The sequence below is a fragment of the Lolium rigidum genome, chromosome 3 (assembly GCF_022539505.1).
Source record: "Lolium rigidum isolate FL_2022 chromosome 3, APGP_CSIRO_Lrig_0.1, whole genome shotgun sequence".
Taxonomy (NCBI): domain Eukaryota; kingdom Viridiplantae; phylum Streptophyta; class Magnoliopsida; order Poales; family Poaceae; genus Lolium; species Lolium rigidum.
The window spans coordinates 92,861,647-92,877,632 of NC_061510.1; the positions used below are offsets into that span (position 1 = coordinate 92,861,647).

At 42.6% G+C, this 15,986-nt stretch overlaps 1 protein-coding gene across 1 annotated transcript in view; it reads right to left on the bottom strand.

The window, feature by feature from the left end:
• Positions 1 to 403: 403 nt before the first annotated feature.
• LOC124701948 (polyubiquitin-like) overlaps positions 404 to 15,986 on the bottom strand; it is a 157,941-nt gene continuing 142,358 nt past the window's right edge. Inside the window, exons 14-17 of the mRNA XM_047234051.1 lie at positions 2,485 to 2,587; positions 2,154 to 2,349; positions 1,036 to 1,102; positions 404 to 669 (exon numbers count right to left, since the gene is read on the bottom strand). Coding sequence (XP_047090007.1) covers positions 637 to 669; positions 1,036 to 1,102; positions 2,154 to 2,349; positions 2,485 to 2,587 — 399 coding nt within the window. The 3' untranslated portion in view covers positions 404 to 636. The remainder of the gene's footprint in view (positions 670 to 1,035; positions 1,103 to 2,153; positions 2,350 to 2,484; positions 2,588 to 15,986) is intronic.

The following is a 15,986-nucleotide window of genomic DNA, read 5'->3' on the forward strand; positions in this document are numbered from 1 at the left end:
AATGGTGTCGCAGTCCTGGATAAACATCTAGCATCCAATGAGACAAAATAGAAAAAAGAGAGCAAAGTAAGAAAACAAGCAACTACTACATGTTCCACCATAACAATTTGCATTTCTTCAGGATGCCATCAAGATAAAGGCAACTACAGAGTGTTCAGTGAAGCTAGCAGGAACTGTACAGTGAGAAAAAAAACTCTTAACTTCTTCTTCCCTCAAAAAAAATCAGGAACAGCATCAAAAAACCCTTAAATCATTCAAGCAACTGTCTAACAGGGATCCAGCAATATCAGGCACCACACAGGACACATGACCAAGATCACTAAAGATTCAACTCCAGCCAAATATTTCAAAAGAGAACAGCATAAATAAAAATTAGACAAGTGCTCACTCCAGCCAAAAGAGTTAAGCTGCCATATTACAATCATGTTCTCAGCATGCATTGAACCATAACCAAGTGTTCAAAAGAGACACTGCTCAACTTCCAGCAGAATACTACACTAAGATACTTAAAAATTCGGACACTTGTGATAAGCTGAGACAAGTAGACAACTGATTCATCTGCCTACAAAATCCTGACAGTTTTGATAAGCTGAGACAAGTAGATAACTGATTCAACTGATGCGCGGATCTTGATCTTCAGCAGTACCTGCACTTCTTCTTTGCCCGCAGCTGACAAGAATAGGTTACATAAAATTCATTAGATGAAAAGCATGGACAAAAGATTCAATGCAGAAACAAAATTTCTTCTATCAGCCCCAAATATCAGAAATATATGAGAAGATGGTTTAACAGAGCCATGTAGCACACAAGCCAATCATAAGTGGTAATAATATAAATTCAGTTGTAGAATCGAGAAGCCCTTTAAGGACTAAAATTTTGGGTGTTACTAGAGTGCAGCGAAACCAACTATGAGACCAGCATCAAAATCATATTGTATGAACATCACAAAGGAGAAGAACATGGCTGTTAGCCTACATGTGAATAGTTAAACACTTGTGATTTTACAATTTATTTGATGATAAGAAAGAGGCTCACCTGGTTGCTGTTGCCACACTTCTTCTTGCGGCAATTCGTGGCCCTGGGCGGCAGGCGTGAATAGCACCTATGGTATAAAAAGGGTGAAAAAGGTTAGCTACATCAGAATCATGAATTACACTAAACAACTTATCGTGTAAGCAAAGAGAAGAGCAAAGAGCATGCATGATCAATTACATACTTCGGCTATCAAGTGGCAGTACTGTATATATATTTACATCAGTTCACAGAAGAATCAACACACTTATTGTAAGCAAGAGTGTTCTTCAAATTAACAGTTCAGAGAGAAAGTGTGTTTTTATCAGGTATGGTGACTGCACAAAAGAAAAGGCAGACACCTAGCATGAGACGAAACATAATGGAACACGAGCAAATGGGCAATTAGCAGTGCAAAGAGCTAAAAATAAATCTTTGGTGCCATCTACTTGTGAGAAATTACTGCTGAACCAAATCAATCAAGGTAGATGGCAGCAAAGATTTTTTTTTCTGATCAACCATCGTCAGTATGCAAGGGCATATCATATCATCATCATAATACTACTAGTCACATAACTAAGTAATGCCTCCCAGATACTAAAATTACTTGGCTACTGACTTTACCATAGACATATTCAGATATAAAGCACAAAGGCACACACGAGTTGCACACCCTTATACAAGCACATCCCACAAAGTAGCATTTTTCATCAAATGAGACAGTTTCGGACTAGAATTACTTGGCCACTGACTCTACTATAAACATATATTCAGATATAAAGCACAAGGACCAAACAAGTTGCACACATGGAAATTATACCAGTGCAACATGCATAATCGCATCAAACAAAGCAGCATTTTTTATCAAATGAGAAAGTTCAGACTATGCACATCAGTATCAGGTATACAAACAAAAGCTAGCTAATTTGAGAACAGTGTAGGGGCTTTATGTATTACTTGTGGCAGATCAGCGTGTATTGTATAACCACATCCCACAAGGCAGCATTTTTTTATTGAATGAGACAGTAAAACATCGTTCTTTATCGAATGAGGCAGTTCTTCAGACTATGCATATCAGTATCAACGTATATGAACAACAAAAGGCAGCTACTTTGACAAGGGTGCAGGGGTTTCTGTATTACTTGCGGCAGACCAGCTTGGCCTGGTTGTACTTCTGAGCGAGGGCCTTGAGGTTGGGCTCGATCATGCAGTGGCCCCCGCGGAGGCGAAGCACGAGGTGGAGCGTGGACTCCTTCTGGATGCTGTAGTCGGCCAGGGTGCGGCCGTCATCGAGCTGCTTCCCCGCGAAGATGAGGCGCTGCTGGTCCGGCGGGATGCCTGCGATCAATTGAAACAGAAGGCACCGCAAAGCAGATCAAAACCAAAGCGAAGATGGTGGATTCGATCGATCTTGCTGCACGAGGGACGGCATGGATCAGGATTCAGGAATGGGAGGCGGCGCGATGAGAGTACCTTCCTTGTCCTGGATCTTGGCCTTGACGTTGTCGATGGTGTCGCTGCTCTCGACCTCGAGGGTGATGGTCTTCCCCGTCAGCGTCTTCACGAAGATCTGCATCTCGTCGTACGTCGGTCCTCCGCTCCCCCTGGTTCCTCTCCTTCCCGAGCTCTCGCCCCTGTCTTCTCAGGAAGTGTGGAGTGGGATGGAGGAGATGGTGATGGGTAGTCTGAACTCTGAAGGAGGCGGCGGGGAGGGTTTGGTGTTTATATAGCCGGCGGCCACGCCCACCCCGCCTCGTAAGCGCCGAACCCTACCTGCCGGAGTTTGAGTCCGGAGCTCTAATGGTGGCGCGGGAATTACGAATTCGCTCCGCCTGTGAGAGCTTTACTAGCGTTAATTGCGCCATTGTACCGGACGGTAATCACTTGCCGCCGTTACTCGACGGCGATAGTTTTCTCCGGCCCGGCCCAGCACAGCCCATGTAGCGAGAAGTGGAGAAGGTTCTAGAAAGAAATGGAACAATCGGACGGCTACGGTGGGTATGCTGGTAGATCGGACGGTGTTGTGCGGATAAAGCAAATGCCGGCAATTTTTCTGTCGTTTCCGCGCTGCTCGAGCATCCTCCTTAAATCAGACATGGTCATTTCTGTTTCTAATCTAAAAAGAAAAGAAAAAGACTTGGCCCCATAGATCAATGTTCTTTCCATAAAGAATTTCTTAAGCATCAAATCAAAATCCAGCTTACAATAAGCAGAAGAGAACAACCATGAGAGACAAGCACCAGCTTATTACTCCTAGCCTGATATTACGCAAAGTAAAACTTAGTTTCCGTGCTTGCATTCCTATTATAACCTAAAATGGGTTGGTAAAACCTAGTTAGGGTACATTACTTGTACACACTACAAACCTAAATGCTAAAATTACTTTATCTAATAGTTCTGACTTCTAAATACAGGTCAAAATTCAGGATCGCACATGCAAACGATCAATTGGTGAGTTTACTTGCGGCAGATCTTCTTGTCCATATTGCAATCATCACAAGTTCTCGAAGACTTGCCTTGATGCAACCGGTGAATAGGCGAGAACAAGGTAAAAGGAGCCCTCTTGGTGGATCTTGTAGTCGTCCAAGGTATGTCCATCCTCCATCTCACTACTAGAAAAAAATCTTAGTTGTAGGATCATTATCAGTGTGGTGCGCCAACTGCTATATAGCAGTGATGCAACAAGAATAGGTGCGCCACTGCTAGTAGATTACCAATGGCGCAACTGGTGGGGTAGTGCGCCACTAGTATGTGTGGCTATGATATTAGCAGTAGCGCACCTATACTTGGTGGGCCATTGGTAAGTGTGGGGTTGGGGGTATAGATAAGCTTAGGATTACCAGTGACACACCACATATAGGTGCGCCACTGCTAATAGCAGTGGCGCACCTATATGTGGTGCGCCACTGGTAACTTCTGCCCAAAATTCTGCCCACATCCCTCCTGGATCGCCTTTCTAGTTTTCAAAAGAATAAAAGAAATAGATAAAAGAATAAAAAATAAAATTATTTGAGATGTCCATGTGCTACCTCATCTAGTTGCAAAGGAAATTAACAAATATCAATTTTGATTTTTTTTTTTGCAAAATGGCGTCATGTATCGGTAAAACGACTTTTCTGGTTGCATACGACCTCTGATGAAAACATTTTTTATATGAAAATGTATCTACAAGAAAATTTACATCCAAGGTCGTTTGGCTAATTTTTCGATTCCCCAATCTCAAAAAGGAAAGAGGAATTTTTTTAGGTTTTAGTTTTCAGGAAAAAAATTTCAAAAAATAGTAGTGTCGCACCAAGCTAGTGGTGCGCCACTGCTAACCTTCCCGCCTCCAAAATTTGTAATTGCACCACCTACCCCCACTACCATCTTATCCACCTCCCTCCTCCCTGCTCCATATATTCCTCTCCTCATCCACCATCATCTCCTCCTCTCCTCCATCCTCTCCTCCATCGTCTCCTCCACTTCGGCGACATGCCCTCCTTTTCGACCTTCTCTCCTCTAGGCACTCCACCTCCCTCCTCCTCCTCTAGCCTCCTCTCTGGCCTCCTCTCCTACAAGCACTCCACCTCCCTCCTCCTCCTCCTCCCTCCCCCATTCTAAATCCTCTTCTCTCCACACCATCTCTTTCCTCTCCATCCTCTCCTTCCTCTCTTCTCCATCCTCCAACCTCTCCCATGGCACATCTAATTGGGAAAACAAAATGAGAAAAAAAATTGTGTAGATGAACAGGACAAATAATTCAGGAAACACAAACAAGCAAAAAAATTGCGACAAATATGGTGCTAGATTGAGATCTAGATCTGGATCTGGATCCAGATCCAAATTTCAAAATTTTACTAGTGACGCACCCCAAAGAGCTAGTAGTGGTGCACCTAAATGTTAGCGGTGGCACAACAGGTGGTGCACAATTGGTATTTGGATTACCAGTGGAGCACCTGATGGTCGTGAAATATGCCACTTTTTCTCGCGTTTAAACCCTTAGCTAAGTCAAAAAAAAGTGAGTAAGTTTACCTCTCAACTTGCCACTAATGACTAATTAATGCAAAGATGTGCAATTTCTTCTATTTTTGGATGATGTGCAAGAAATCATGTGATAATGATAAATGGACCTGCAATTACTGAAGAAAATTGCGTTAGAAGTATGGCAAAGTTGGGTACGCTCGAAGAGGCAGTTCCAGTGACTTTAACGGGCATCGGTACGGGCAAGCCCCACCCATACCGTCCCCTTGTACCATGTGCTGCAGCCTTCCCGAGGTCAAACCCTAAAAGTTTCGTGAAGGGACTGATACGTTGCAAACGTATCTATAATTTTGATGCTCCATGCTTGTTTTACACCAATTTCTATATGTTTTGTTTACACTTCGTTGCACTTTTATACATTTTACGGAACTAACCTATTGACAAGATACCACAGTGTCAGTTCCCCGTTTTCTATTATTTTGTATTTCAGAAAAGTTGTACAGGAAATATTCTCGGAATTGGATGGAACAAAAGCCGAAGTTCCTATTTTACTGTAACGAAGACGGAGTTCGGTGGAGAGACGAAGAGGCGGCACGAGGCGGCCACACCAGGGCTAGGCGTGGCCCAGGCCCTGGTCGCACCTAGGGGTGGTGTGGGCCCCTTTGGCACCCACCGACCTAGCCCTTCCGCATATTTATTCACCTGTTCGGGAAAAACCTAAATACCTGAGCCTCCATCCACGAAAAGTTCCATCGCAGCCGCCATCGCCGACCCTAGCTCTGGAGGGTTATGAAGCTCTTCGCGGCACCCTGCCGGAGAGGGAGATCATCACCAGAGGCCTCTACATCGCCATGCCCGCCTCCGAAGTGATGCGTGAGTAGTTCATCTCTGGACTACGGGTCCATAGCAGTAGTTAGATGGTTGTCTTATCCAATTTATGCTTCATGTTTAGATCTTGTGAGCTGCCTATCATGATCAAGATCATCTTTATGTAATGCTACATGTTGTGTTTGCTGGGATCCGATGAATATTGAATACTATGGTTGAGATTGATTATATACTTGGCATATGTTATTTGTGATCTTGCATGCTCTCTGTTGCTAGTAGATGCTCTGGCCAAGTATGTGCTTGTGACTCCAAGAGGGAGTATTTATGATCGATAGTGGGTTCATACCTCTAGTAATCTGGAAGAATGACAATAACTTCTAAGGTTGTAGATGTGTTGTTGCTACTAGGGAGAAAACAACAATACTTTGTCTAAGGATAATTCTATTGTTTACTTTACACACATTACTTAATGCGATAATCTGTTGCTTGCAACTTAATACTGAAAGGGGTGCGGACGCTAACTGGAAGGTGGATTATTAGTCATAGATGCAGTTGGATTACGGTCTATGTATTATGTTGTAATGCCCAAATGAATCTCATAGTAATCATCTCGTCATGTATGGTCTTTTTTATGTCAGTTGCCCAGCTGTAATTTGTTCGCGCAGCATGTTATTTATCTTTATGGAGAGACACCTCTAGTGAACTGTGGACCCCGGTCCTTTCTTTTACACTGATAAAATCATCCTATTCTGTTTACTTACTGCAAGCATTGTTTTATTTAATTCCACTGCAAACAAACATCTCTTTCCACACTATACGGTTAATCCTTTGTTTTCAGCAAAATCGGTGAGATTGACAACCTCACTGTAAGTTGGGGCAAAGTATTTTGGTTGTGTTGTGTGCAGGTTTCACGTTGTTGTTGACGCCGATAGTGCGCCCTACAAAAAGTCAGCTAGCAACACCTTCAAAAGTCATTCCTTTCTCCTACTGGTCGATTAAACTTTGGTTTCTTACTGAGGGAAAACTGCTACTGTGCTCATCATACCTTCCTCTTGGGGTTCCCCAACGGTGTGCAACTGCACTCATTAGGGACCGACACCAAACAGAGAGTTATTCTTCGCCAAACTGAGCCGCCATCCATCAGATCCATCTGCACCACACCAAAGGAGATCCACCACCATAGTTCATCCAATCCATCTCCAATCTCTCCATAGCTATAGCCATCACCATTATAATAGAGATCTTCTTGAGAATTGGCGACCATTATAATAATATATATTGCGATTTCAATCTAAGTATTTTCCACAATGATATCTATCTTTGTTATTGATCTTGATATTATGTGTGAGTATTCCTCACAGGCTGCGGGTTGAGGTGAATCCTCGCAGCGTTTATGTGCATCTAATCTTATTATATGTGTAAGGATTGAATAGGAGTTTTGCAATCTTGTATCCTTGTCTCTTTGCGTCGTTTCGATGATCTGCAGGTACCCATATCATTCGGATCGATGAAGGGAAGAGGTGGGATGAGTGGAGAACGGGGTGCTACCGCGAAACCTCAGTGACAGAAAGGAGAAATTAACGGTACATGTTTAGTGATTCATTCGGGATCATGACACAATCATCTAGCTTAATGCTTTGGTCTGTATTCATATACTTAATAACTATTGTTGCTCGCGGCTGTGAGGATAATGGTTGGACAAAGAGGCTCTTGTCACCTCTGGCTTTAGGGGCAAGAGTATTTACGGATGTGCTACTCACAAATCTCTTATCTCTATTTTATTTATTACACATATGCGCTTCAATTATATATGTATGCCTAGCTGCAGGAGAAACCTTAACCTTGGCCTATTTCCATCATTGAACACAACCCCCCTAAAAGTAAACTAGAAAGGTCCGGTAAACATAAAATAAAATCAACTAGCAAGTCTTGTAGACGTTTCCTTTACACCATTTTAGAAGTGCTTCCCATGGTTCGAATAAACCTAGGTTTACTAGGGAAAAATCTTATCATACTACAATCCGTAATCCGGATCGAAGGTATCAACCCTTTTTCTGGTGCCATTGTCGGGGAAGCAATTTCGCTATTCCGGTAAGGTTACTACAGACCTTGTTTGTTATTTTATTTTTGTTTTAAGTTTTTATTTACTGTTATTAGTTTACTGTTTTTATTCTCTACTTGAAACCCCAAAAAGATTAGTTACTTGTTCTTTTACAATCATAGGCGAAAATACCAAAAAGATAATCACTATGACAGAAAATAAGCTTGAGGAATATGATATCCCCAATGATGATTTTATTCGTGCACCCATAACTCAGCCCGCTGTTACAACGGAGAACTATGAAATTAAGCCTAACCGTTTGAGTTTGGTTTAGCAGAACCAATTTGGAGGCTCAACCGCTGAGGACTCAGGTATGCACTTGAATACATTCACTGAAATATGTGCTATGATGCACATTAAAGATGTTGACCCCAATGCGTAAATTATGCTTGTTTCCTTTTTCACTAAGAGGAAAAGCAAAAGGCTGGTTGCTAGCTTTGCTTAAAGGCACTATAACTTCATGGGATGAATGTACTAATATATTCATGACTAAGTTTTTCCCACCATCAAAGACTATGCAGCTGCGTTCTAACATTACAGGTTTTAGACAAGAAGACCGCGAGCCACTAGAGCTTGCATGTGAAAGGATGAAAGAAGCCACCATGAACTGTCCAAGTCATGGAATGGAGACTAGTTAATTTTGCATTTATTTTTTAATGCCCTTAACCCAATGTCAAAGTCTATGCTTGATACTGCAGTTGGAGGAACATTTTTGAGCAAGCCAGTTGAACTGTCAAGGAGACTTATAGATGATATGTAGATCAAACATGCCCAATGGCATGTAGAAAGATCCTCCTCAAGAAAGGTGAATTCAATCACCGAAGGTAACAATGAAGAGCTTACTTCAAAGGTAGATGATCTTTTAAATATTCTGAAGGGTAAGGAAAGTACCCAAGTTAATGCCATCACCAACTCTAATGTTGAGGAAGTAGACTTCATAGCAAGAAATCTTTATAACCCTGCAAGGAAGAGTCAAAACTATGCTCTAATTTTCCAAAACAATATAATAATACTACATGAGTTCCAAATAATAATTACGTACACTAATGGTAGTGGAGCAAGCAGTGGTAATGTTTCAATTGAAAATACTTTCAAAAAAATTATGCATGCTCAAACTAAACATAATAGCACCCTTACAAAACTTACTTAAATTCATAGCACTATGTTAGGAAATTTATCTAATCAAACTTTCTATTAAGAACGATGTTCAAGTTCTACAGGAAAGGACAAAGACCGTTGATGGAAAATTGGGGAAGATAGTTGAAAGCCAAACTATAATACTTGCAAGATTTCCAAGTAAACCAAAACCAAACCCCGTTGAAGACCTCAGGATGATGACGATCGATAGAGAAGAATAAGCACCTGAAGAACTAGACTATAGCAATGCTCCAACACCAGATTACTCCATAGAAGATTTAGTGAAGATGATTACGGTCAAGCACCCCGGAGTCGATGAAGGTAATGGTGTCATGTACCGTCAATTTATTCATGAAGTAGCATGCGAAGTCCGTGATTTAGAACAGCAATATAAGAAGGTAGCTGAAAAACTCTCAGCTAAGCTTGATGATATATTTGAGCCCACCATTAAGATCCATATTGGAACGAATGAGGTGGCTACACTTTGTGATCTTGGTGCAAGCGTCTCCACAATTTCAAAAAGCTTATTTGATAAGTTAGGAATGGGGCCGTTTAAAACTACTGAGTTAAGACTTCACTTAGCTGATTCAACTTATAGACAAGATGTAGGCATAAAAGATAATATTGTAGTATAAATTAAAAGATGTCCTGCTCTTATTAATCTTCTTATTGTGGACATGCCTAAAGATCCTATAGCTCCTATAATCTTAGGAAGGTCATATCTTAGAACTATAAAAGCTCTAATCAATTTACATGAAGGGAATGTGAAAATTGGACTACCATCCAAAGACCCATTTGTAGTACACGTCCCTAGAAACATGAAGGCCAAACATGACGATAATGGGATCATCACTTTGAAATCTAATTACTTTGGAGTGGGTCTTCCACTTCCAACATCTAGGTGATCACCATCTTGGTCAAGTTAATTGACCTTAATTAACTAGAAGCGCTTCATGGGAGGCAACCCATGCTTAATAAGTTTTTCTATCTAGTTCCTTTTTTTAGTTTAATGTTTTATTTGTTTGCTTTTTTAATAAAGAGTGTTCATGAGATGCTTTGGAAAAGAGGAGAAGAAATAAGTAACAATGCCTTTCGATTTGATTTAAAAATAGTTGAACATTCTTGATATTTTATACTGCTATTTTTTCTTAGTTATTTTCGAGGTAATGTTGATGTACAAGGACACGTGAAAAAATGCATAGAAATTTATAAGTTCGCAGGTTCCAGTAAATTTAGCGACCAACGGTACAGTGGGATCCGCCCGTACCACGCGCCCGTACCACATCTCCAGCCCGAGGAAGAAAAATTGAAAGTTTGGTCCATGAAACAGTAACTTTCGCGAGCATCGGTACGGGCAGACCAGGCCATACTGCCCAGCCGTACCGCTTCATCGACGAAACTCATAATTTTCGGTAAGGAACCAGTAACTTTCGCGACCATCGATACGAGGGGGATACGACCATACCACCAGACCGTACCAAGTCGACCGCCTTAACCAAAGGAGGCTGCACCTGGTACATGAGGGATGCGCCCTGCTTGTGACGGTAAAACACACGTCCGTTGGGAACCCCAAGAGTAAGGTATGATGAGTACAGCAGCGAGTTTTCCCTCAGTAAGAAACCAAGGTTATCGAACCAGTAAGAGATGAAGATCACGTGAAGGTTGTTGGTGAAGGAGTGTAGTGCGGCGCAACACCAGGGCTTCCGGTGCCAACGTGGAACCTGCACAACACAATCAAACTACTTTGCCCAACTTAACAGTGAGGTTGTCAATCTCACCGGCTTGCTGAAAACAAAGGATTAAACGTATGGTGTGGAGAATGATGTTTGCTTGCAGAAAACAAAAGAGAACAATGACTGCAGTAGGTTGTATTTCAGATGTAAAAGAATGGACCGGGGTCCACAGTTCACTAGTGGTGTCTCTCCAATAAGATAAATAGCATGTTGGGTAAACAAATTACAGTTGGGCAATTGACAAATAGAGAGGGCATAACAATGCACATACATATCATGATGACTACTATGAGATTTACTTAGGGCATTACGACAAAGAACATAGACCGCCATCCAGCATGCATCTATGCCTAAAATTCCACCTTCGGGTTAGCATCCGCACCCCTTCCAGTATTAAGTTGCAAACAACATACAATTGCATTAAGTACTGTGCGTAATGTAAACAATACAAATATCCTTAGACAAAGCATTGATGTTTTATCCCTAGTGGCAACAACACATCCACAACCTTAGGGTTGCTGTCACTCCCCCAGATTCAATGGAGACATGAACCCACTATCTAGCATAAATACTCCCTCTTGGAGTCACAAGTATCAACTTGGCCAGAGCCTCTACTAGCAACAGAGAGCATGCAAGATCATAAACAACACATATATGATAGATCAATAATCAACTTGACATAGTATTCCATATTCATCGGATCCCAACAAACACAACATGTAGCGTTACAAATAGATGATCTTGATCATGATAGGCAGCTCACAAGATCTAAACATGATGGCACAATAGGAGAAGACAACCATCTAGCTACTGCTATGGACCCGTAGTCCAAGGAGGAACTACTCACGCATCAGTCCGGAGGCGGGCATGGTGATGTAGAGCCCTCCGGTGATGATTCCCCTCTCCGGCAGGGTGCCGGAGGAGATCTTCTGAACCCCCCCCCCCAAGTTAGGGTTGATGGCGGCGGCGTCTCTGGAACTGTTCTGGTATTTTGGCTCTCGGTCCTTGGGTTTTCGGGGACGAAGGAATACATAGGCGAAGGGGCAGCGTCGGGGGAGCCAGGGGGCTCCATCCCCACGTCTTGGCGCGGCCATGGGGCCCCCCGCGCCGCCCTATGGGGTGGGCCCCCTGCTGGCCTTCCTCGACTCCTCTTCGGTCTTTTGGAACACTCCGTGGAAAATAGGGCCGTGGGCTTTTGTTTCGTCCAATTCCGAGAATATTTGTAAAACAACTTTTCTGAAATCAAAAACAGCAAAAAACGAGAACCGGCACTGTGGCATCTTGTTAATAGGTTAGTCCCAGAAAATGCATAAAAACATTATAAAGTGTGAACAAAACATGTAGGTATTGTCATAAAACTAGCATGGAACATAAGAAATTATAGATACGTTGGAGACGTATCACGCCCGTACCATGCGCATGTACCACGCATCGGAAGCCACAAATAGGAAGGGAAGAGGTAAACCTAACAAAAAAATTCACATCCTCTCTCTCTTTTCCTCGTCCAAACTCAAAACCCACTCCTTTGGATCTCCAAATTCATTCGTTTTTTTATTCGATTCCTTGCACTCCATCGAAGTATGGTACGCTTCTCCTCCTATCCCCAACTTTTTATTCGCGAATCCATGCTCTAGCTTTTGCCATTATCAATCTAGACTTAGGTCATATTATGAACTTCATTACCCTAATGAGCATGATGGATTTCAAATTTAGAGGAGATTATTTTATAAGTTGTGTAGAGGACGATCATATGTCTATTTCTATCGGATCAGATTTTTATTTTTTAAAAGTTTTAATTTGTGCTTAAGATCCATAACTGCAAATTTATTTTTAGATGAAAACAAGGAGCCGCTCGCGCGCTATGGCTGCACAGGTTGCACTACCGGTTGAGGACACTCCCGCTTTGCTCAGCATCAAGCTCGAGGACCGACATCATCTCAACCGTCTCAAGGATCACGAGATCAAGTCGAAAAAATGGGCATGCCCTCATATTCCGAACCAACTAGGCCTACACCATGATTTCAATACTCTTTGCAACAATGTTGGTTTGCTTGACTTTGTTTTTCAGGAGGTTGCCACCTATCGCCGCTTGACACTCGAGTTCCTCAGAACCCTGGGACATTACCACAACTCTGAGGAGAATTAACCTGGAGTCGACCGGATATCATTCCGTTTGATGAACCGTAAGTATGAGCTGACTCTCTAGATGAGTGGTGAAACTACTTTGGCTTTGAGAATAGCACCACCGCCAACCGCTATGCATGCTTTACTCTGAATCCATCACCTAGCAGATATTTTACAAGGATGAGGGTATCTAGCACACTCCCCCAGGGGAATTGTATTGAGTGCCCTGCTATTCGCTATTTGTATTATGTTATTACTAACACCTTACATGCACCTGGTGATTTCACAATACTCAATGAAGAGGACATGATAATCCTCGCAAAGGCTGTGTTCCCAGACAGCAACATCTGTCCAAACTTGGGCACCCTTCATCGCCTACCTGAACCACCAAGCACTTGAAGCTCGGGGCCCCATATCTGAAGAGGGCTTAATATCAATGTAAGTAATTTACGTGCATTGGAAGGTCCTCGCCATCTTGGGTTTACTACTCTAAATGCATATGGTATGGTTAGAAAGATAGATGGTAGATATTACTTTAACATACCAGGAGCTGATCACTTGATCGTTGTGTAACACCCCAACTTTTGCAACCTTGTTAAGTGTCCAGAGTGCAAAAATCTGGCGGAACAAAAGCTTTTCTAAAATCTAATTAAGATGAATTGCCTTGGTCTGCTTATAGATGTATTGCCTTGATCTGTTGGTTCAGATAAATTTGTCTTGAGTTACCTCACAACATAACCCTTCTAGGGGCAAAACCATCTAGCGACCCACTAACTAAAACCCTTCTATTTGTGGAACCACGAATGCACCTATCTTGAGATCATCTATGTGATGCACTTTAGCTCACCCCATCCTTAATTGAAGTTTTGAAAATCATCTGCTCCCAAATCCATCTCCCTTTTGTCCTCTAGCCAAGTACCCTAGAAAACAACTCCAAAAATTGACTAAGTCCTAAAACTGTTACCAGGTTCCATTTTGGAGCCTATGGATTAAGCTACCCCTTGCCATCGAAGGAAATGCACTTGGTCTTAGACCTACCTTGTCTTGAGAACTTCCCAACCATACCCTTTCCTTGGATCAGATCACTCATACACCCACTTATCCTTGATGGTTTTGAGGCCAAGTCAAAAATCTGTTTTTGGCAGGCTTAAAAGATTCAAACTTTGGCAGTTGATCTCTAAGCATCCACAACTGTTATTGGTGATATCTAGGCATGGATCTCATCTATGCAAACCCCTCTACAATTTCCACGTCTTGCATGAACCAAGATACCCTTGCAACCTATATTTTCCACTTGATCTTGTACACTATCCAATATTTAAACTTAAGATCACTTATTCCACTTTTACCTCTTGTTTTTCTTTAATCCAAGTTTAATCTTCACAAAACCAAGTGTGGAAATGATTGTTACATTATGTGGTGATCATCTACCATTGAGATCATATTTCCCAAATTTATTCTTACTTTCTTTTAAAGAAAATTCCCAAATAAACCATATTTATTTTCTTCTCTAGTTTTAACTACAAAACTACTTTTAGTTTTATTAAACCTTTTCAAATTATTTCTTCACATAAAACAAGGGAATGAGATTGGTATATTTGTCATCTCATTTCCACCCAAAAATAATTTCTATATACTTATCCTCTTGGTTCTATTTTCTTTTTGGACAAAATGCATGTTATGGTACTTGTACCATTTCTTGCTTATTTTAAGATTTGAGAAAATCTACCTTGCTTAACATAGTGAGTAGGTTTTTTAAAATTCTATTTTCTACCTTGCTTATCTCAACATTTTCAACTTCCATTCCGATCAATTTCCTTTCCAATTGTTCATAGACATTGAGGTGATTCCAATACATATCTAAATAAATTCATATTTGGAGGACAAACCTTATTGCACCTTATGCACATCCTTGATTTTTTTACCAGCCACTTCCATTCCACTAACCCTTGATGTGATCAAATAATCATTTGATGAATTAAATGATTAATGCCCGTTTCCCTCTATAGGTCTCTAATTCTTCTCAAATCAACCTCAAAGCCACCTTTGCATCAAACCAACTTCAGCTCCACTTAACCCTTGATTTGTTTTACAAAGGTGCATGACATCTAGGCCATGCAAGTAAGAGAGAAGTGGCCGGCCCTTTCCAACCATGATGCATGTGCATCCCTCCTTCCCTTTCCCTCTCTTTCTCATACATGCTTTGACCTATCAAGGGGATATCACGAGCCTACACCACCCCTGCATCATATCCTTCTCTCTCTGGTCGATCCTGGCACCTGCTACAATACCCACTTGTTCTTTTCTGTTTGGAAATCATGCATGGCCGGAGACAACATCTTGAAAGAGATGGTGGCCCCTCTCTCTCTCCCTCTCACCCAGGCCAAACAAATGGACAACACTATACCTGCAACCCTCCTGCACCACCAGCACGCAGGGCACCGCCCCCAACTAGCCCAAACCCCTCTCTCTCTCTCTCTCTCGTGTGCCCTGCTGCACCGATGGCATGCACTCGGATGCAAACGTGCTCCTCTGCCCGAGCCACCTCGCCACCAGCCTCTCCTTGCTGTCCCTAAACAAACTAGCGTGGACCCTCTCCATTGTCTTCTTCTTCCTGGCCGCGATCGAGCCTGCTCTGGATGCTGACACGGCATCGAACACCTTGTGTGCGTCTGCTCATCGACCTCCCTCCGAGCTGACAGGGCCTCCTCCGACCCGTACTCTCGCATCAGGGCTCCCCTCGCCCCTCTTAACTCTCTGGATCAGCCCCCGCTCCCCTTCTTATGCCCTTCCTGCTGGCCGTGCTCCCCGCCCTTGATCGCCAACCCACGGACGCCACGTCGTGGCAGTACACCGAACGGTTCGCTGTTAAGAAACCAAGCCTTCCTCACCCCAAGCCAAACAAATAGACAACACTACACCTGCAACCCTCCTGCACCACCAGCACGCAGGGCACCGCCCCCAACTAGCCCAAACCCCCATCTCTCTCTCGTGTGCCCTGGTGCACCGATGGCATGCTCGGATGCAAACGTGCTCCTCTGCCCGAGCCACCTCGCCACTAGCCTCTCCTTGCTATCCCTAACCAAACTAGC